The sequence below is a fragment of the Salmo salar genome, chromosome ssa27 (genome assembly GCF_905237065.1).
Source record: "Salmo salar chromosome ssa27, Ssal_v3.1, whole genome shotgun sequence".
Taxonomy (NCBI): Eukaryota; Metazoa; Chordata; class Actinopteri; order Salmoniformes; family Salmonidae; genus Salmo; species Salmo salar.
Genome location: NC_059468.1, coordinates 27,760,730 through 27,784,811, shown reverse-complemented (window position 1 = coordinate 27,784,811; position 24,082 = coordinate 27,760,730). Strand labels below are relative to the sequence as shown.

The window sequence follows — 24,082 nt, the reverse complement described above, 5'->3', positions numbered from 1 at the left end:
TCACTTTGGTTATAACATCTATAACATCTATATAACATCTATGTTCTCCATCCTGACCAGCTCTCCACCTCTCAAGGTGAGTGGAACACAATGTGATGTGAGTCCAACTGAAGCTGTTCTGACAGCCTCCTGTCATTTATTCCAACAACAATTATGTCTCTCATCAGACCTTCTTTGAGCATTCCAAAGTTACAATGCTCAGACAGCTTTTGTACAGCTGTGATGAGTGCCTCTGCACTCCCTCCCTCATCATTTGGGCTCTCTCAAAAATAACATGGGTTTTCCTGAACAGTGCTGCTCAAATGCTGCTTTCACATTAGCATACTTTTTTTTATCAGCATCAGTCAATGGCGATACTTCCAAAATATCATCAGCGGCATCCCCCATAGCATATATAAGAGAGTTAACCAGTTTTTTTGTGGAGCTGGAGTGGAACGAAGAGAGGAGCGTGGAGCGGAGCAAGGAGTGGAGCGTGCCCAATTTGACTGGAGCGTGGAGCGAGATTCCCAAAGGCTGGAGCGTTGGCCTTCTCGCCCGCTCCAATTTCTCTGCAGTAGTGCTCATTTTCACAAGCTCAGGGCATGACCGCCCCAGCATGTATTTGTAGTCTACTTGTGTGCTGCTATAGCCCCTTGCTTTAGCTACTGTCATGGAGTTCACTAAATATTTTCATAAAGAAACTGATAAAACACACAGGTGCTAAATCAAGGTGACTTACAAAGATGAGGACCTAGAGAGGGAGTGCAGTGATTTAGTGTCCACAACTAAAGAATCCTTGTTGAATCTGAAAAGACACCTATTACAAAAGCATGCTACGTGCACATACTAAAATAAAGGAATGAGATGGGTAGATAACTAAGTGTGTCATTGTAGCAAAGTATTAATAAACAAAAAATCTGATCTCTTAAACGTTTCGTTCATTTTCGTTCTATTATCTATACAATAAGCCATAATAGATTTTGGCCCAATATAGGCCTGGCATTTTTCCACGTTCTAGCAGCTTTCCATTTTTGATTTGGTTATTTTGCCTAAAAACCTTTAGGCTTACCTATAGAAAAAAATTCAATAACTCATAATCTCTGCCCAGCCTGGCAATAGTGGTCAACAGAATGTTTAGCATCCCCTGTGGCTCTGCAAGTGTAGAGAGGATATTCTCTGCTGCTGGCCGGCTCTCCAGGCACCATCACATGAGCCTGAAGCCACAGACAGTCCAAACTCGTGTTTCTAAAAATGAATTCTAAAAACGAATTTAAAGGCACTAATAAGTCATTTTGCATTTCATTTGTATTTAATTCGAAGTAAGTCACAGCCTATATGCACAATTTATAGAATATAATGATTTAATACAACAAAATGTTGTTTAAATGCTGAGCGCTTTATGTCCCTACCAGCCTATTGTGTCGCTTCACAATGTATTTCTTTGTATTATTTCCTTGAAATAATTTGAATAATATAGCCTAAATAATTCAGTAATGGTTGTTGCAACAATTTTGGTGGATAATTTTAGAAAGAGAGGGTCCAGATTGTCTAGCCCAGCTGATTTGTAGGGATCCAGATATTGTAGCTCTTTCAGAACATTGGGCAAGTTGCTGCAGGGGGTGCAGAGCTGTTGGCTGGGGTAGGGGTAGCCAGTTGGAAAGCATGGCCAGCCGGAGAAAAATCCTTATTGAAATGATCGATTATCGTAGATTTATCAGTGGTGACAGTGTTTCCTAGCCTCAGTGCAGTGGGCAGCTGGGAGGAGGTACTCTTATTCTCCATGGACTTTAGAGTCGCAGAACTTTTTGGAATTAGTGCTACAGGATGCAAATTTCTGTTTGAAAAAGCTAGCCTTAGCTTTCCTAACTGACTGTGTAGATTGGTATCTGACTTCTGTGAAAAGTTGCATATCGCGGGGGCTATTCGATGCTAATGCAGAACACCACAGGATGTTTTTGTGCTGGTCAAGGACAGTGTCACGTCCTGACCATAGAAATATGTTATTTTCTATGGTAGAGTAGGTCAGGGCGTGACAGGTTTTTCTCTCTCTATGTTTTCTATTTCTATGTTCAGGTTCTAGTTTTGTATTTCTATGTTGGGTTTTGTTTGGGATGATCTCCAATTAGAGGCAGCTGGTCCTCGTTGTCTCTAATTGGAGATCATACTTAAGTAGGGTTTTTTTCCACCTGGGTTTGTGCGCCTCCACGGCCCAGTATATCCTGTGCCTGCCCCACGTACCAGGCCTCCAGTGAGTCTATCCAGCCTGGTACGCCCTGTGCCTGCTCCTCGCACTTGCCCTGAGGTGCGTGTTACCAGTCTGGCGCCACCTGTGCCAGCCCCACGCATCAGGCCTCCAGTGTGCCTGCCCAGTCCGGGGGGTCCTGTTCCTGCTCCCCGCACTCGCCCTGAGGTGCGTGTTACTAGTCTGGTGCCACCTGTGCCAGCCACACGCATCAGGCTTCCAGTGCGCATTCCCAGCCCAGAGCTTCCGGCGACAGTTCCCAGTCCGGAGCTTCCGGCGACAGTTCCCAGTCCGGAGCTTCCGGCGACAGTTCCCAGTCCGGAACCTCCTGAGACGGCCTACAGTCCGGAACCTCCTGAGACGGCCTACAGTCCGGAACCTCCTGAGACGGCCTACAGTCCGGAACCTCCTGAGACGTTCCCCAGTCTGGAACCTCCTGAGACGGCCTACAGTCTGGACCCTCCTGAGACGTTCCCCAGTCCGGAACCCCCTGGCGACGGCCTGCAGCCCAGAGTCTCCGGCGACGGCCTGCAGCCCAGAACCTCCGGCGGCGGCCTGCAGCCCAGAACCTCCGCCGGCGGCCTGCAGCCCAGAACCTCCGCCGGTGGTCCGCAGCACAGATCCTCCGGCGATGATCCGCAGTCCGATTCCTCCGATGATGAACGTCAGTCCGGTTCCTCCGACGACAATCCATGGTCCGGTGGCACAGAAGCAGAGGGATCAGCGGGCGGAGCGGGGGTTACGCCCCGAACCGGAGCCGCCTCCTCTGTGGGAGGATCTGCGGGATGAGAAGGTTATGTGTACTGCACCAGAGCCGCCATAGACAATAGTTACCCACCCTGCCCTCCCTTTTTTTTCTTTTTTTGGGGGGGGTGGGGGTTTGTTTTCTTTAGGTGCGGTCGGAGTCTGCACCTTTTGGGGGGGGGTACTGTCACATCCTGACCATAGAAATATGTTATTTTCTATGGTAGAGTAGGTCAGGGTTCTATGTTCAGGTTCTAGTTTTGTATTTTTATGTTGGGGTTTTGTATGGGATGATCTCCAATTAGAGGCAGCTGGTCCTCGTTGTCTCTAATTGGAGATCATACTTAAGTAGAGTTTTTTTCCACCTGGGTTTGTGGGAGATTGTTTTTGAGTAGTGTATGTTTCACCTCTGCGTCACGGTTTGTTGTTTTTGTCATTCAGTTTATTTATGTATTGCATAGTTTCACTGTGTAAATAAAATGTGGAACGACAGACACGCTGCACTTTGGTCCACTCCTCCTTTCGACAACCGTGACAGTCAGTCAAGTCTGGGGTGAACCAAGGGCTATATCTGTTCTTAGTTCTACATTTTTTGAATGAGTCATGATTATTTAAGATGGTGAGGAAATCACGTTTAAAGAGCAACCAGGCATCCTCTACTGATGGGATGAGGTCAATATCCTTCCAGGATATTGAAGTGTTTAAGGGAGCGTTTGACAGTGATGAGGGGTGTTCGTTTGACTGCGGACCCATTACGGACGCAGGCATGAGGCAGTGATCGCTGAGATCCTGGTTGAAGACAGCAGAGGTGTATTTAGAGGGTAAGTTGGTCAGGATGATATCTAAGAGGGTGCCCATGGTTATGGATTTAGGGTTGTACCTGGTAGGTTCCTTGATAATTTGTGTCCCTCCCTGTCTCTCATCTAATTCCTCATCTCCCTGTACCTCCCTGTCTCTCATTTAATTATTCATCTCCTTGTCTCTCATCTTATTCCTCATCTCCCTGTCTCTCTCTGTCTCTCTCTGTCTCTCATCTTAGTCTTAATCTCCCTGTCTCTCATCTAATTCCTCATCTCCCTGTCTTTCGCTGTACCTCCCTGTCTCTCATCTAATTCCTCATCTCCCTGTCTTTCCCTGTACCTCCCTGTCTCTCATCTAATTCTTAATCTCCCTGTCTCTCATCTTATTCCTCATCTCCCTGTATCTCCCTGTCTCTCATTTAATTCCTAAACTCACTGTCTCTCCCTGTACCTCCCTGTCTCTCATCTAATTCGTCATCTCCTTGTCTCTCCCTGTCTCTCATCTTATTCCTCATCTTCCTGTCTCTCTCTGTCATCTCATTGTCTCCCATCTAATTCCTCATCTTCCGGTCTCTCTCTGTCTTTCCCTGTCTCTTATCTTATTCCTCATCTCCCTGTCTCTCCCTGTCTCTCATCTAATTCCTCATCTCCCTGTCTCTCACTGTCTCTCATCTAATTCCTCATCTCCCTGTCTCTCCCTGTCTCTCACCTAATTCCTCATCTCCCTGTCTCTCACTGTCTCTCATCTAATTCCTCATCTCCCTGTCTCTCCCTGTTTCTCACCTAATTCCTCATCTCCCTGTCTCTCACTGTCTCTCATCTAATTCCTCATCTCCCTGTCTCTCCCTGTCTCTCACCTAATTCCTCATCTCCCTGTCTCTTCATGTCTCTCATCTAATTCCTCATCTCCCTGTTTCTCCCCGTCTCTCCCAATACAGAAACACACACTAACAGTGATTGACAGAGTATAATATAGGCTAACATATTTAAATAGGCACACACCGCAAGAATACACACACATATGCACGCACACAAAAAGACACGCAGGACGCACAGGTGCGCACACACACACACACACACACACACACACACACACACACACACACACACACACACACACACACACACACACACACACACACACACACACACACACACACACACACAGTTGTGGTTTTGTTGGCAGCTGGTTTCTCACTCTGAGAGAAGAGGGCTGACAGTGATTTATAACATAGAGGGGATCCAAGGGAAATAACACAAGAACTGCATACCTTACAAAGAGGGAGAGATAAGTAAAGAGCGATGGAGGGCAGAAAGAAGATATAAGTTGGACAAAGTATGAGTCATTGCCTATAGAGAAAAGCAGCAATAGAGAGTGTATATGAGAATGGGGTGACAGAAAAGGACATTGAAAGAATGATCCATGCCCTGAGGACATTGTGAAATGCCTTCAAAACCAGCCACTAGGGACAACAGTGAGCGTTATTAGCATCAAGTAGACCTGGGTTTTGTGGATGGGAATAATCCCATGACTCTTGGATCAGAAGGTTATGTGTCCGATCCTGGTGGTGGACACTGGTTTTTCATTTTTTATTTTATTGAGAGATATCGTGAGGCTACCCTATGAGCTATAATAACAATGGGTTACCCTCACGTATCAGAAATGACATGATCAACTGATGTTTACTGATCATGGAAAGCATTCAGTTACTTGATTTATAACTCTGATGATAGAGATACTGTAAATATGCACTGTAAACATGTAAATATGCAATTGTTTTGCTTGGAATGAATGGACATTTGTAGTTCTGACTATGCTCTTCACGAGGTGATGACATTAAAACCAAATAGTTAGCTATAACACTTATTTAACAAACCCTTGAAAACGGCACATAGTTGTCAATGGTTTTAACAGAGCTGGGGTCTCCTTGTCCCCCAGCAGTCAAATGGAATGCTCTGCATCGTATATTTCAATCATGCTCCTTTCAAACTCTTAATAGGAATTATGCCATGACGTTTTGGTAGTCGGAGGAACGGTGTTGGAGCTGTGCCAGTCTGAGCTACACAGAGACAGACACACATGTACACACAGCTATCTTTACAGCAGAACATATAGTCACCTCAGGGTTTGTTTCTCATGGAATCACCTGTCATCTTGACATAAACTGATAACCCCCTTTCACTCGTTCATACACTCGTTTATTTATTTGTTCCCTTTCTCCACCCCTCCGGTGAGAAACAGAGCCACGTCTACAGTGTTTTAAATCAGAGAGGAGAGGCATCTGCTGATAGACTCTTATCCTTCACTTTACTTCTTCCAGCCAGGGAGGGGGAGAGAGAGAAGAAACAACAAAGAGAAAGAGAAGAAAAGCAAGCAGATGTTTTCTTATGTATCTGTTTATTTACATCTCTAGAAGAGGGAGAGAAGAGGGGGGAAAGAATGAGAGTGCGAGAGAGATACATAGAGAGAGAGCGAGAGACAGAAAGAGAGAGATAGAGAGAAAGAAGCGAGAAAGATGGATAGAGAGAGATAGAGAGAGAGCGAGAGAGAGAGAAGTGTGTTGTCTGAAGAAAGAGTCTCTCTCAACCAACAGTAATATGACTCCTAAACAGCAAATAGACCAGTGTTACATAGTGTTGATTTTTCAGTGTAACATTTATAGTGTTGTTCAAGTGTTAAATTAACTCTGTAAGAGTTAAATTAACACTCATTGGTGTTAATTTGCAGGTGGATTTTTAAAAATTGTTTGTTTTAATATCTATTTTTATGTACATTGATTAATTAATGTTATGCTACTCAAATATACACGACCGTTCAAAAGTTTGGGGTCACCTAGAAATGTCCTTGTTTTTGAAAGAAAAGCAAATTTTTTGTCCATTAAAATAATATCAAATTGATCAGAAATACAGTGTAGACATTGTTAATGATGTAAATGACTACTGTAGCTGGAAACTGCTTTTTTTATTATTATGGAATATCTACATAGGCATACAGAGGCCCATTATCAGCAACCATCACTCCTGTGTTCCAATGGCACGTTGTGTTAGCTAATCCAAGTTTATAATTTTAAAAGGCTAATTGATCATTAGAAAACCCTTTTGCAATTATGTTAGCACAGCGGAAAACTGTTGTTCTGTTTAAAGAAGCAATAAAACTGGTCTTCTTTAGACTAGTTGAGCATCTGGAGTATAAGAATGTGTGGGTTTGATTACAGGCTCAAAATGGCCAGAAACAAAGAACTTTATTCTGAAACTCATCAGTCAGTCTTGTTCTGAGAAATGAAGGCTATTCAATGCGAGAAATTGCCAAGAAACTGAAGATCTCGTACAACGCTGTGTACTACTCCCTTCACAGAACAGCGCAAACTGGCTCTAACCAGAATAGAAAGAGGAGTGGGAGGCCCTGGTGCACAACTGAGCAAGAGGACAAGTACATTAGAGGGTCTAGTTTGAGAAACAGACGCCTCACAAACCCTCAACTGGCAGGCTCATTAAATAGTACCCGCAAAACACCAGTCTCAACATCAACAGTGAAGAGGGGACTCCGGGATGCTGGCCTTCTAGGCAGAGTTGCAAAGAAAAAGCCATATCTCAGACTGGTCAATAAAAAGAAAAGATTAAGATGGGCAAAAGAACAGAGACACTGGACAGAGGAACTCTGCCTAGAAGGCCAGCATCCCGGAGTCGCCTCTTCACTGTTGACGTTGAGACTGGTGTTTTGCGGGTACTATTTAATGTAGCTGACATTTTTTCTAAATCTGTTACTTGGACTTATTGCACCCACTACTGAAATGGTTGTTCCAGTTTAGATGATTTAGGTTGTCTCGTATCTTAATCTTAAAATTCTAAATGTTGGATAATCAACATTTTGGAAGCCAACATAGTGACATACAGGCCTGATTTTGCCTGTAAACCATGAGTTTCAGGCCACTGTTTTAGTCTAAATCTAGGCCCTCAAAATAAGGCCTTATGAAATACGTGTTGTATTGTGTTAAATTATTTAAATTGAATGATTACATATTGGCTTAGGATGTCACTTGGTGAAGGCCACAGGACTGAGAATGGATGAATGCAACAACCATGTCTCTCACTAACAAATACAGTCATGGGTGGTAAATCTACAATTCACTTGAAAGGCAAGGCACTCTGGGAAATATGTAAATAATGTTTTACACCAAGCAGTGTGATAATGTATCACCAAAAAGTCTGGACCCGTATAGACACTGGACCGGTGTTAAATTTAACACTCTGTGTTGATTTAACACTGGAGAATTTGCTGTATACTATAAGATTAGTGACACCCGGAATAACGAATAACTGTATTTTGATCCACAATACAACATAATCAACGCAAAAAAGAGAAAGAAAATGTACAGACTCTTTCTTCTCTTCATCGTATTGGTATCATGCCATACAAAACAGCCTGAAAGCTTTTGACTCCTGACCTACTAATTTCTGTTTGTCATATTTCCAGAGTGACTCGAGATGCTGTGACACACAATATATGTGACAATATTGTGTGGCACCTTGAGCACACAACGTCTGCTCTAAAACGACTTAGAGGGGGAGATATATTGAGTTATCAAGCCAGAAATCCCAACAAAATACTGCAGCGTGATATACACTTGGCAGCTCCTGGGGCACTTTTATGATTTATCAGACTGTGGAAGGAAAGAGAGGGAACATTCACCAGACTGAACACCAACAACTCTGAACCACAAGAGACAGAATGTTTAAAAAGACAGTGTGACACGGTGGTCTCAATCAGGTCCTCTACATAGTCTGACAATGGTGAACAAAAAACGGATAAAAACCTTTAAACCCCCACCATATTATTAGAGCTAACTTAAATATAATTAAGGTAAAAGGTATTAAAAGTAACATATGATGTTAAAATGGCTGTCACTTTTATATGTGTTTGCTCCAGGAATCCCAAACCACCTACTGTTATTGTTAATGTGACTGTGACAGTCTTGTGTTAACGCTGGAGGAAAAGATGTGGTATTCTGGTCTTCTGCTAAAACAATCAGAAAGTACATCTCTATGTGTAGGGTGAAGTTTCTCCTAGACGCTGATCTTGGGTTAGTTTTGCAAGGTTAGGATTGTGGGAGGGGAAGCTGAATGAATAGTCACAGCAAAAATTTGCTTCACAGACATACTGTCAGTTCAACCAGCACCCACCTCCACCAACACACACAAGTGGTGATTTAAAAAAAGAGCTGGAGTAAGAGAGACAAATGAAGAGGAGGAAGAGAGAGAGAGAGAAAGAGAGCGAGAGAGAGAGTGCAAGAGAGAGAGAGAGGGGGGGTTGAGAGCAAGAGATAGAGGAGTTAGTGAGAGAGCGAGAGAGAGAGAGAGCATCCTGGAATATCCAAGGCCAGAGGTCATCTGCCTTTCCTTCTTCTTTGCAGATCGTCTCAAGCTCTTTCAGGTTGGATGGGGAGCGTTGCTGCACAGCTATTTTCAGGTCTCTCCAGAGATGCTCGATCGGGTTCAGGTCCGGGCTGTGGCTGGGTCACTCAAGGACATTCAGAGACTTGCCCCGAAGCTCATCATGCGTTGTCTTGGTTGTGTGCTTAGGGTCAGTGTCCTGTTGCAAGGTGAACCTTCGGCCCAGAGAGCTCTGGAGCAGGTTTTCATCAAGGATTTCTCTGTACTTTACTCAGTTCATCTTTGCCTCGATCCTGACTAGTCTCCCAGTTCCTGCAGCCGAAAAACACCCCCACAGCATGATGCTGCCACCACCATGCTTCACTGTAGGGATGGTGCCAGGTTTCCTCCAGACGTGACGCTTTGCATTCAGGCCAGTCTTGGTTTCATCAGACCAGAGAATCTTGTTTCTGAAAATCTGAGAGTCTTTAGTTGCCTTTTGGCAAACTCCAAGCAGGCTGTTATGTAAGTTTTACTGAGGAGTGGCATCCATCTGGCCCCTCTACCATAAAGCCCTGATTGGTGGAGGGCTGCAAAGATGGTTGTCCTTCTGGAACGTTCTCCCATCTCCACAAAGGAATTCTAGAGCTCTGTCAGTGACCATCTGGTTTTTGGTCACCTCCCTGACCAAGGCCCTTCTCCCCCAATTGCTCAGTTTGGCCGGGCGGCCAGCTCTAGTCTTGGTGGTTCAAAACTTCTTCATTTTAAGAATGATGGAGGCCACTGTGTTCTTGGGGACCGTCAATGCTGCAGAAATTGTTTGGTACCCTTCCTCAGATCTGTGCCTCGACGCAATCCTGTCTCGGCGCTCAACGGACAACTGCTTTTACCTCATGGCTTAGTTTTTGATCTGACATGCACTGTCAACTGTGGGACCTTATATAGACAGGTGTGTGCCTTTCCAAATCATGTCCAATCACTTGAATTTACCACAGGTAGACTCCAATAAAGTTGTAGAAAGGATGATCAATGGAAACAGGATGCACCTGAGCCCAATTTTGTGTCTCATAGCAAGTATTTTTGTTTTTTATTTGTTATAAATTTGCAGACATTTCTAAATACCTGTTTAGGCTGTGTCATTATGGGGTATTGTGTGTAGATTGCTGAGGATTTTTTTTATTTAATACATTTTGAATAAGGCTGTAACATAACAAAATGTGGGAAAAGTCAAGGCGTCTGAATGTGTTCTGAAGGCACTGTATATCCCCCCACTAGATTGCGCTACTTTAATGAAGACAGCTTCTCCATCCTGGAAGGAGAAATCAATCATTTCCAAGACAAGGGACATGTACTAGTGTGTGGCGACCTAAATGCCAGAACTGGACAAGAACCTGACAACCTCAGCACACAGGGGGACAAACACCTAACTGGAGGAGACAGCATTCCCTCCCCCATATGCCCTCCTAGGCACAACTATGACAACACAACCAACAAAAACAGGTCACAACTCCTACAAGTCTGTCGCACGCTGGGTATGTACATAGTCAATGGTAAGCTTCGAGGGGACTCCTATGGTATGTACACCTATAGCTTATCACTTGGCAGTAGTAATGTAGACTACTTTATCACTGACCTCAATCCAGAGTCTCTCAGAACGTTCACAGTCAGCCCACTGACACCCCAATCACAGCAAAATCCCAGTCTACTTGAACAGAGCAATACTCAATCATGAGGCATCAAAGCCAAAGGAACTGAATAATATTAAGAAATGCTATAGATGGAAGGAAAGTAGTGTGGAAACCTACCAAAAAACAACAACAAATTCAATACCTTTTAGACAACTTCCTGGACAAAACTTTCACTATAATAGTGAAGGTGTAAACTTGGCAGTAGAAAACCTAAACAGTATATTTGACCTCTCAGCTTCCCTATCTAATCTAAACATTTCAAGCAGACAACCTAAGAAAATTAACAACAATGACAAATGGTTTGATGAAGAATGCAAAAACCTAAGAAAGAAATTGAGAAACCTATCCAACCAAAAACATAGACACCCAGAAAACCTGAGCCTACGCCTTCACTATGATGAATCACTAAAACAATACAGAAATACACTACGTAAAAAGAAATAACAGCATGTCAGAAATAATTTCAATGTAATTGAAGAATCCAAAGACTCTAACCGCATCTGGGAAAATTGTAAAACACTAACCAAACAACACGAAGAGTTATCTATCCAAAACGGAGATGTATGGATAAACCACTTCTCCAATCTTTTGGCCCTATATCAAAGAACAAACAACAAAAACATATGCATGATCAAATGCAAATCTTAGAATAAAATATTAAAGACTACCAGAACCCACTGGATCCCCAATTACATTGAATTAACTACAGGACAAAATACAAACCCTCCAACACAAAAAGGCCTGTGGTGTTGATGGTATCCTGAATGACATTATCAAATATACATAACATCCTCCTTATCTCTGGCATCTTCCCCAATTTTTGGAACCAAGGACGGATCACAACAATCCACAAAAGTGGAAACAAATTTGACCCCAATAACTACCGTGGGATATGCGTCAACAGCAACCTTGGGAAAATCAGACTCGTACATTTCCTCAGTGAAAACAATGTACTGCGCAATTTTCTAATTGGCTTTTTAGCCAAAGTTCCGTACGACAGACCACGTATTCACCCTGCACAGTAATTGACAAACAAATAAACCAAAACAAAGGCAATGTCTTCACATGCTTTGTTGACTTCAAAAAAGCTTTTGACTCAATTTAACCTCTTATGGCTAGGGGGCAGTATTTTCACGGCTGGATAAAAAACGTACCCGATTTAATCTGGTTACTAATCCTACCCAGTAACTAGAATATGCATATACTTATTATATATGGATAGAAAACACCCTAAAGTTTCTAAAACTGTTTGAATGGTGTCTGTGAGTATAACAGAACTCAAATGGCAGGTCAAAACCTGAGAGATTCCTTTACAGGAAGTGGCCTGTCTGACCATTTCTGGAACTTCTTTGCCATCTCTATCTTTTACTAAGGATCTCTGCTCTAACGTGACACTTCCCACGGCTCCAATAGGCTCTCAGAGCCCGGGAAAAACCTGAATGTCGTCATCCCAGCCCCAGGCTGAAACACATTATTGCCTTTCTCAAGTGGCCGATCAAGGGACTGTGGGCTTAGGCACGTGACCTGGCCGCCCCCGTCTTTGTGATTTTTTCCTCTGTTTGCCGAAAAGGAGATTCCCGGTCGGAATATTATCGCTTTTCTACGAGAAAAATGGCATAAAAATTGATTTTAAACAGCGGTTGACATGCTTCGAAGTACGGTAATGGAATATTTAGATTTTTTTTGTCACGAATTGCGCCATGCGCACGACCCTTCTTTACCATTTCGGATAGTGTCTGGAACGCACGAACAAAACGCCGCTATTCGGATATAACGATGGATTATTTTGGACCAAACCAACATTTGTTATTGAAGTAGCAGTCCTGGGAGTGCATTCTGACGAAGACAACAAAGGTAATGAAACTTTTGTAATAGTAAATCGGAGTTTGATCAGGGCTAAACTTGGTCGGTGTCTAAATGGCTAGCCGTGATGTCTGGGCTATCTACTGAGAATATTGCAAAATGTGCTTTCACCGAAAAGCTATTTTAAAATCAGACATATCGAGTGCATAGAGGAGTTCTGTATCTATAATTCTTCAAATAATTGTTATGTTTTTTGTGAACGTTTATCGTGAGTAATTTAGTAAATTCACCGGATGTTTGCGGGGGGTATGCTAGTTCTGAACGTCACATGCTAATGTAAAAAGCTGGTTTTTGATATAAATATGAACTTGATTGAACAAAACATGCATGCATTGTATAACATAATGTCCTAGGGTTGTCATCTGATGAAGATCATCAAAGGTTAGTGCTGCATTTAGCTGTGGTTTTGTTTTTTGTGACATTATATGCTAGCTTGAAAAATGGGTGTCTGATTATTTCTGGCTTGGTACTCTGCTGACATAATCTAATGTTTTGCTTTCGCTGTAAAGCCTTTTTGAAATCGGACAGTGTGGTTAGATAAAGGAGAGTCTTGTCTTTAAAATGCTGTGAAATAGTCATATGTTTGAAAAATTGAAGTTTTTGTATTTTTGAGGAATTTGTCATTCGCGCCACGCCTATCATTGGATATTGGAGCAGGTGTTCCGCTAGCGGAACGTCTAGATGTAAGAGGTTAACCTCTTGGGGCTAGGTGGGACGCTAGCGTGCCACCCGTGGTGCACTCCATCAACAGCAGGTGCATTTCAAGAGCGGCAAATTTGAATCCAAATAAATGTCAAAATTCAAATTTTTCAAAAATACAACTATGTTACACCATTTGAAAGATAAACATCTCCTTAATCTAACCACGTTTTACGATTTCAAAAAGGTTTTACGGCGAAAGCATAAATTTAGAGTATGTTAGGACAGTACATTTACAAGAGTTGTGTGTAATGTTTTGTCAAGTCAAAGACAGGGTCACCAAAACCATAAAACCAGCTAAAATGATACACTAACCTTTTACAATCTCCATCAGATGACACTCCTAGGACATTATGTTAGACAATGCATGCATTTTTAGTTCTATCAAGTTGATATTTATATCCAAAAACAGCGTTTTACTATGGCATTGATGTTGAGGAAATCGTTTCCCTCCAATAACCGGCAGTCAAGTCAGCGTCACAAATTAAATAATTAAAATTAGAAAACATTGGTAAAATATTATATTGTCATTTAAAGAATTATAGATTTACATCTTTTGAACGCAATCAACTTGCCAGATTTAAAAATAACCTTACTGGGAAATCACACTTTGCAATAATCTGAGCACTGTGCCCAGAAAAATACGCGTTGCGATACAGACTAGACGTCATGTTGGGGAGATCTAAAATCGAAAATACTATGTAAATAATCCATTACCTTTGATTCTCTTCATCAGATGTCACTTCCAGGTATCACAGGTCCATAACGAATGTAGTTTTGTTCAAAAAAGCTCATCATTTATGTCCAAAAATCTCCGTCTCGTTAGCACATGATGTAAGCCAGCCGGACTTCTCGTCATGAACGAGGGGAAAAAATATATTTCCGTTCGTTCAAACATGTCAAACGTTGTATAGCATAAATCATTAGGGCCTTTTTTAACCAGAACATGAATAATATTCAAGGTGGACGAATGCATAGTCTTTTATAACGTATTGGAACGAGGGTACCCAACATGAAGTAGCGCGCCAGGTGTCTAATGGGACATCACCGTTCCATGGCTCTTGTTCGGTCAGATCTCCCTCCAGAAGACTCAAAACACTTTGTAAAGGCTGGTGACATCTAGTGGAAGCAATAGGAAGTGCCAAAATATTCCTAAACCCCTGTGTTTTTCAATGGGATAGGTTTAAAGTCAATACAACACATCAGGTATCCACTTCCTGTCAGAAAATGTCTCAGGGTTTTGCCTGCCAAATGAGTTCTGTTATACTCACAGACACCATTCAAACAGTTTTGGAAACTTTAGAGTGTTTTCTATCCATATATAATAAGTATATGCATATTCTAGTTACTGGGTAGGATTAGTAACCAGATTAAATCGGGTAAATTTTTTTTATCCAGACGTGCAAATGCTGCCCCCTAGACCCAACAGGTTAACATGAAGGTCTGCTCTACGAATTGATGGAAAGTGGTGTTGGGGAAAAAAACATACGACATTATCAAAAACGATTGGCAAAAAACACATTTCTTTCCACAGGGCCGTGGGGTGAGGCAGGGATGCAGCTTAAGCCCCACCCTCTTCAACATATATATCAACGAATTGGCGAGGGCACTAGAACAGTCTGTAAATCCCAGCCTCACCCTAGCAGAATCTGAAGTCAAATGTCTACTGTTTGCTGATGATCTGGTGCTTCTGTCTCCAACCAAGGAGGGCCTACAGCAGCACCTAGATATTCTGCACAGATTCTGTCAGACCTGGGCCCTGACAGTAAATCTCAGTAAGACAAAAATAATGATGTTCCAAAAAAGGTCCAGTTGCCAGGACCTCAAATACAAAGTCCATCTAGACACCGTTGCCCTAGAGCACACAAAAAACGATACATACCTCGGCCTAAACATCAGCGCCACAGGTAACTTCCAAAAGCTTTGAACGATCTGAGAGACAAGGCAAGACGGGCCTTCTATGCCATCAAAAGGAACATCAAATTTGACATACCAATTAGGATCTGGCAAAAAATACTTGAATCAATTATAGAACCCATTGCCTTTGATGGTTGTGAGGTCTACGATCCGCTGACATACCAAGAATTCACAAAATGGGACAAACAACAAATTGAGATTATGCATGCAGAATCCTCCGTGTACAACGTAAAACACCAAATAATGCATGCAGAGCAGAATTAGCCTGATACCTGCTAATTATCAAAATCCAGAAGAGAGAGAGAGAGAGAGAGAGAGAGAGAGAGAGAGAGAGAGAGAGAGAGAGAGAGAGAGAGAGAGAGAGAGAGAGAGAGAGAGAGAGAGAGAGAGAGAGAGAGAGAGAGAGAGAGAGAGAGAGAGAGAGAGAGAGAGAGAGAGAGAGAGAGAGAGAGAGAGAGAGAGAGAGAGAGAGAGAGAGAGAGAGAGAGAGAGAGAGAGAGAGAGATAGATAGAGAGACAGACAGACAGACAGACAGACAGACAGACAGACAGACAGACAGACAGACAGACAGACAGACAGACAGACAGACAGACAGACAGACAGACAGACAGACAGACAGACAGACAGACAGACAGACAGACAGACAGACAGACAGACAGACAGACAGAGATGTAGTAGTGATAGAGGACCTACTTTGTGGGGCCGATGAGATGGGGAGAGAGAGAGAGAGGGAGAGATGTAGTAGTGATAGAGGACCTACTTTGTGGGGCCGATGAGAGGTGGAGAGAGAGAGAGAGGGAGAGATGTAGTAGTGATAGAGGATCTACTCTGTGGGGCTGATGAGATGGGAAAATAGAGAAAGAGAGAGAGAGAGAGGGAGAGAGTCAGACAGAGAGAGAGAGAGTCAGATAGAGAGATATAAAGAGAGAGCTAGCAGCAGTGATGAAGGGATGGGGACCTACTATGTCAGGCGATGAAATGGAAAAAGACAGAAGGAGAGAGGGAGAGACAGAGGGTGACAGATAGACAAAGTAAGAGAGTTAGCAGTGATGGAGGGAGGGAGGAGGACATACTCTGTGGGGTGGATGAGTGCTGTCTTGCCCAGTCGGAGGATAACGGGTCCTCGGGGGTTACGGATCTTCCTGACCGCTGCTGTCTTGAGCAGGGAGAAGCGCCGCACCAGATTGAAACCTGCACCAAATCAATCACCACATTAATCCTCAGGACAGGCAGTGTAATCAATCACAGAGAGGAGCCACAGTAGATCAGACAGGATAAACAAGGTGAGTGGTACTAACTGTTTTGTGTGTGTGTGTGTGTGCATGTCTTTGTGCGTGCGTGTATCATTTACCTGTGATGTTGTGTCTGGCCGTCTGAGGGAATTTCCAGTCATCTACCTGTTGGGAAGGGCATCGTACTTCTGGAGAGAGAGAATGAGAGAGAGGAGAGTAAGAATGAGAGATGGACAGGACAAAATACATGTTGTGTGAAATGCCATTCAGACAAAGGACACATAGTAACGTCAGACTAAAATAAATAGATATGGTGATGAAGACAGACACTGTCCTTTACTACTGTATATAAAACACTTCCCCCCACGTACAGGTCAGCCTCAGGTCATACTGTGGAGCACACAAAATCTGTCAGTGTATCAACTACAGGAGGTTGGTGGCACCTTAATTGGGGAGGACGGGCTCATGGTAAAGGCTGGAGTGGAAATAGGTGGAATGGTGGAATGGAAACTATGTGTTTGATGCCATTCTATTGACTCCGTTCCAGCCATTATTATGAGCCATTCTCCCCTCAGCAGCCTCCACTGGTGTCGACCCATATGACGGCAAACTAGCGTGTTTAACATCATCATTAACTCTGGCATATTCAACCAAGGACTGATAACCCCAATCCACAAAAGTGGAGACAAATTTGACCTCAATAACTACCGTGGGATATGCGTCAACAGCAACCTTGGGAAAATCCTATGCATTATCATTAACAGCAGACTTGTACATTTCCTCAGTGAAAACAATGTACTGAGAAAATGTCAAATTGGCTTTTTACCAAATTACCATACGACAGACCACATATTCACCCTGCACACCCTAATAGACAAACAAACAAACCAAAACAAAGGTAAAGTATTTTTATGCTTTGACTCTTCAAAAAATAAGTTGACTCAATTTGGCATGAGGATCTGCTATACCAATTGATGGAAAGTGGTGTTGGGGGAAAAACATACGACATTATAAAGTCCATGTGCACAAACAATAAGTGTGTGGTTAAAATTGGCAAAAAACACACACATTTCTTTCCACAGGGCCGTGGGGTGAGACAGGGATGCAATTTAAGCCCCCCCCCCTCCCCCCCCTCCCCCCCCCCCGTATTTAACATATACTGTATATCAACGAATTGGCAAGGGCACTAGAAGAGTCTACATCACCCAGCCTCACCCTAGTAGAATCTGAAGTCGAATGTCTACTGTTTGCTGATGATCTGGTGCTTCTGTCACCAACCAAGGAGGGCCTACAGCAGCACCTAGATATTCTGCACATATTCTGTCAGACCCAGGCCTTGACAGTAAATCTCAGATAGACAAAACAATGTTGTTCCAAAAAAAGGTCCAGTGGCCAGGACCACAAATACACATTTTATCTAGACACCTTTGCCTTAGAGCACACAAAAAAACTATACATACTTCGGCCTAAACATCAGCGCCACATGTAACTTCCACAAAGCTAAGAATGATCTGAGAGACAAGGCAAGAAGGGCCTTCTATGCCATCAAAAGGAACATAAAATGTACCAATTAGGATCCGGCAAAAAATATTTGAATCAATTAGAGAACCTATTGCCCTTTATGGTTGTGAGCTCTGGGGTCCGCTCACCAACCAAGATTTCACAAAATGGGACAAACACCCAATTGAGACTTCATGCAGAATTCTGCAAAAATGTCCTCTGTGTTGTCATGACGTTGGCCTGTGGGTAAGGTTTATGACCCCCCCCCTTCATAAATACCTTTCTCCCTTCCCCTCTCTGAATCTACTGAAGGACTTGAATAGCCTGTGTTAAATATAGAGAGTCTGGGAACATCAAACAAATGGGGAAAGGTACCACATATTTTGTTAATAAAACCAGTTGGAAATATGCTTGGGAACGTAATGAGTATGTATGTCAGTTCGGTTGTCATCTGAGACATTATGACTGATGACAGGACGACATAAACTGTATCTGAGAAAGTATACGCCCTCTAGTTATCAGAGTCACATGGAATTGTTATGCAATTGAAATGTTTGATATTGAAAATGTTTGTTAGGAGATGAAATGTAATTTTAGCTTCCGAATGAGAGATTTGGGTTTTCATAAGGAAAGTGCCCTGCTCGATCAGTGGCCCAACCCTGTGAAGAGACAGGGGTTATAAATGATGAAACACCTCCCTCCCCCTCTCCACTATATAAGCCTTTGACGAAAAGATAACAGGTGGTTCCAGTACGGGAGGTCTGCAGCCTCTACGTTAGAAGGACACACATGTCAAGGACAGAACTAAGCCAACCTCGGCGTGAGCTTTGGTGGATTCGAATGGTATGAACTTTGAGCTTATTCACTACAGAAGTGCTACTTCCTAGCCGTTGAGTTAGCAGCGGCCGCTGCTTACGTGGGCTAGGAAAGTACGGACGACGGATCCAGTCTAACAACCAGACGAAGATACCACCATGTATCCAATTGACCACCATTGACATTCTTCCGGCCAGGAAGATCTGTTGACCAACCCGGCCAGCATTTACGACCAATCTACCGAAGCGCAGCTCAGAGTAAATATTTATTGCATTTTCCTTTTCCAAATGGGCGGTAATTTAGAATGCATAAGATAATGTATTTACGATAGCATAGCTGCTGTTTCTCTGTTCCTAAATCTTCCCGCTCTTTCATTCAAGCCCAACCCCCTTTCCTTTGTGTAACCAGCCGTCATATCTGTTCCGTCTACCGGGACGTTTTCTGTATGACATCATTGTATTCTGTGTATTTGTAATTCTGTGTGATTAGTTAGGTATTTAGTAAATAAATAATTAAACCCAATTTTGTATTGCTGATTTAACTTGTTAGCCAGGGTTCGTGAAGATAGCCAAGAATTTACAACTTTCATTATGAGACTGAAAATAAGACAAGGGTTAATATTGACTGCTATCGATGTAAAATATTACAAAGTATTTTAAGAGTTTATTCGGAAGATAACAGCTCTATAAACGTTCTTCCGTGGTGCCCCGACTTTCTAGTTAATTACATTTACATGATTAACTTAATCAGGTAATATTAATTACAGAGAAATCATTTTATAAGTTAGCATGTCATATCACTTAATCCGGCATAGCCAAAGACACGACAGTGTACAACATAAAACATCAAATCATGCATGCAGAGCAGAATCAGGCCAATACCCGATAATTATCAATATCCAGAAAAAAGTCCCAGGAAAAAAAGCCCCAGGACAGCAACACAATTAGACCCAACCAAATCATGAGAAAACAAAAAGATAATTACTTGACACATTGGAAAGTATTTACAAAAACACTGAACAAACTAGAATGCTATTTGGCCCTAAACAGAGAGTACACAGTGGCAGAATACCTGACCACTGTAACTGACCCAAAATTAAGGAATGCCTTGACTATGTACAGACTTGGCCTTGTTATTCAGAAAGGTCGCCATAGGCAGACCTGGCTCTCAAGAGAAGGCAGGCTATATGCACACTGCCCACAAAATGAGGTGGAAACTGAGCTGCTCTTCCTAACGTCCTGCCAAATGTATGACCATATTAGAGGCACATATTTCCCTCAGATTACACAGACCCACAAAGACTTAGAAAACAAATAAAATGTTGATAAACCCTCATATCCATTGGGTGAAATACCACAGTGTGCCATCACAGCAGCAATACTTGTGACCTGTTGCCACAAGAAAAGGGCAACCAGTGAAGAACAAAAACCATTGTAAATACAACTTATATGTATGCTTATTTATTTCCCCTTTTGTACTTTAACTATTTGCACATCGATACAACACTGTATATAGACATAATATGGCATTTCACATTTTAAATGTTTATATTATTTTGGAACTTGTGAGTGTAATATTTACTGTTCACTTTTTATTGTTTATTTCACTTTTGTTTATCCATTTCACTTGCTTTGGCAATGTAAACAAACAATGTAAACAATAAAGCCCCTTGAGGCCTCCTGAGTGGCTAAGTGGTCTAAGGCGCTGGACCGCAGTGCTAGCTGTGCCACTAGAGATCCTGATTCCCATCCATATATTTACATGTACATATTCTTATTCATTCCTTTACACTTGTGTGTAAAAGGTAGTTGTTGTTGAATTGTTAGATTACTTGTTAGATATTACTGCATGGTCGGAACTAGAAGCACAAGCATTTCGCTACACTCGCATTAACATCTGCTAACCATGTATATGTGACCAATAAAATTTGATTTGATTTGATTTGATTCGCGTCCAGGCTCTGTCGCAGCCACCTGCGACCGGAAGACCCATGGGGCGGCGCACAATTGGCCCAGCGTCGTCCGGGTTAGAGGAGGGTTTGGCCGGCAGGGATGTTCTTGTTCCATCACGATCGAGCTACTCCTTTGGCGGGCCGGGCGTAGTGCATGCTGACACGGTTGCCAGGTGTACGGTATTTCCTCCGACACATTGGTGTGGCTGGCTTCCGGGATAAGTGGGCCTTGTGTCAAGAAGCAGTTACAGCTTGGCTGGGTTGTGTTTCGGAGGACGCACGGCTCTCGACCTTCGGCTCACCCGAGTCCATGCGGGAGTTGCAGCGATGAGACAAGACTGTAACTACCAATTTGATACCACAAAATTGGGGGAAAAAGAGGTAAAAGTAAAAAAAAAAAAATGTTGAAATAATTTCAGAGAGAGAAAGGGAGGGGGGAGGGAGAGAGAAAGGGAGGGGGAGGGAGAGAGAAAGGGACGGGGAGGGAGGGAGAGAGAGAGAGAGAGAGAGAGAGAGAGAAAGAGACACATGTCACACACACACAATTGATGGATACAGCCTCACCCCGTTAGCAGATGTCAAGGAGAAATGTGTTTGCTGTCATATTGTGAATCTGTCATATTGTGAGCCCTCACTACATTGTGAGCCCTGGGTACATGTTCAGGCTCAGGTAGGGGTTCAGTAGCATAGTTCAGGCTCAGGTGTGACCCACTTTGTTCCTGGGGTCTGTCCCAAATGGCACCCTCTTCCATATAGTCCACTACCTGTACATGGGTCCCGGTCAAAAGTTGTGGACTATATGAGGAATAGGGGGCTATTTGGGACAGACACCAGGAACAAAGTGGGTCACAGAACCCTAATTCTACTAATCAAGGTCTTGATGAGAATACTGATGGGATGGGCTGTTTTCCTAGCTCTCCAGGACTAGGGCTGGTGACCACCACTGTCTCCAGTCCTACCAGTGTGTTAGAACTTTAAAACCTAAAGGACTGTACAAGCCTGGAGATTGATATGCCTGGAGATTGTCCAATAAATCCACTCTGACACACACACACACACACACACACACACACACACACACACACACACACACACACACACACACACACACACACACACACACACACACACACACACACACACACACACACACACACACACGCACACACACACACACACACTGCAGCTAGGAGGACACACATACAGTATTACTAAGTCCATGACCCTGGTGTGCAGTGCAGATGTTTCTTTTAGTATCATTGTGGGAACCAAACAATTGATTCCCATTCAAAATCCTATTTTCCCTAACACCTAACCCTTAAATCTAACCATTACCCTTAACCTAACCCCTAACCTTAACACCTTAACACTAATCATAACCCTAACCCTAACCCCAAACCCCAACACTAAACCCTTCCCTAAACTTAATAGTAACCCTAACCCTAAACCTAAAGGATAGCCTCAGACAACAACATTGATGTATACGCTGATTCGGTGAGCGAGTTTATTAGCAAGTGCATCGGTGATGTGGTACCCACAGTGACTATTAAAACCTTCCCCAACCAGAAACCGTGGATTGATGGCAGCATTAGCGCAAAAATGAAAGCAAGAACCACTGCTTTTAATCATGGCAAGGCGACGGGAAACATGACCGAATACAAACAGTGTAGCTATTCCCTCCGCAAGGCAAACAAGCGTCAGTATAGAGACAAAGTGGAGTCGCAATTCAACGGCTCAGACACGAGACGTGTGTGGCAGGGTCTACAGACAATCACGGATTACAAAAAGAAAACCAGCCCCGTCGCAGACACCGACGTCTTGCTCCCAAACAAACTAAACAACTTCTTTGCTCGCTTTGAGGACAATACAGTGCCACTGACACGGCCCGCTAGCAAAACCTGCGGGCTCTCCTTCACCGCAGCCAACGTGAGTAAAACATTTAAACGTGTTAACCCTCGCAAGGCTGCTGGCCCAGACGGCATCCCTAGCCGCGTACTCAGAGCATGCGCAGACCAGCTGGCTGGTGTGTTTACGGACATATTCAATCAATCCCTATACCAGTCTGCTGTTCCCACATGCTTCAAGAGTGCCACCATTGTTCCTGTTCCCAAGAAAGCTAAGGTAACGGAGCTAAATGACTATCGCCCCGTAGCACTCACTTCCGTCCTCATGAAGTGCTTTGAGAGACTAGTCAAGGACCATATCACCTCCACCCTACCTGACACCCTAGACCCACTCCAATTTGCTTACCGCCCCAATAGGTCCACAGACGACGCAATCGCAATCACACTGCACACTGCCCTAACCCATCTGGACAAGAGGAATACCTATGTAAGAATGCTGTTCATCGATAACAGCTCAGCATTTAACACCATAGTACCCTCCAAACTCATCATTAAGCTTGAGACCCTGGGTCTCGACCCCACCCTGTGCAACTGGGTCCTGGACTTTGACGGACCGCCCCCAGGTGGTGAGGGTAGGAAACAACATCTCCACCCCGCTGATCCTCAACACTGGGGCCCCACAAGGGTGCATTCTCAGCCCTCTCCTGTACTCCCTGTTCACCCATGACTGCATGGCCATGCACGCCTCCAACTCAATCATCAAGTTTGCAGACGACACTACAGTGGTAGGCTTGATTACCAACAACAACAAGATGGCCTACAGGGAGGAGGTGAGGGCCCTCGGAGTGTGGTGTCAGGAAAATAACCTCACACTCAACGTCAACAAAACAAAGGAGATGATCGTGGACTTCAGGAAACAGTATAGGGAGCACCCCCCTATCCACATTGACGGGACAGTAGTGGAGAAAGTGGAAAGTTTTAAGTTCCCTCGGCAGACACATCACGGACAACCTGAAATGGTCCACCCACACAGACAGCGTGGTGAAGAAGGCACAACAGCGCCTCTTCAACCTCAGGAGGCTGAAGAAATTTGGCTTGTCACCGAAACCACTCACAAACTTTTACAGATGCACAATCAAGAGCATCCTGTCGGGCTGTATCACCGCCTGGTACGGCAACTGCTCCACACACAACTGTAAGGCTCTCCAGAGGGTAGTGAGGTGTGCACAACGCATCACCGGGGACAAACTACCTGCCCTCCAGGACACCTACACTACCCGATGTCACAGGAAGGCCAAAAAGATCATCAAGGACAACAACCACCCGAGCCACTGCCTGTTCACCCCGCTATCATCCAGAAGGCGAGGTCAGTACAGGTGCATCAAAGATGGGATCGAGACACTGAAAAACAGCTTCAATCTCAAGGCCATCAGACT

The 24,082-nt window shown here is 43.6% G+C and overlaps 1 protein-coding gene across 6 annotated transcripts in view; it reads right to left on the bottom strand.

The window, feature by feature from the left end:
- Window positions 1-24,082, bottom strand: part of LOC106588839 (collagen alpha-1(XVI) chain-like) — a 117,280-nt gene that overhangs the window by 78,005 nt on the left and 15,193 nt on the right. For all 6 annotated transcript variants that reach the window (XM_045709603.1, XM_014178315.2, XM_014178312.2 and 3 more), the window contains exons 3-4: window positions 16,655-16,723; window positions 16,377-16,494 (exon numbers count right to left, since the gene is read on the bottom strand). In XM_045709603.1, coding sequence (XP_045565559.1) covers window positions 16,377-16,494; window positions 16,655-16,723 — 187 coding nt within the window. The remainder of the gene's footprint in view (window positions 1-16,376; window positions 16,495-16,654; window positions 16,724-24,082) is intronic.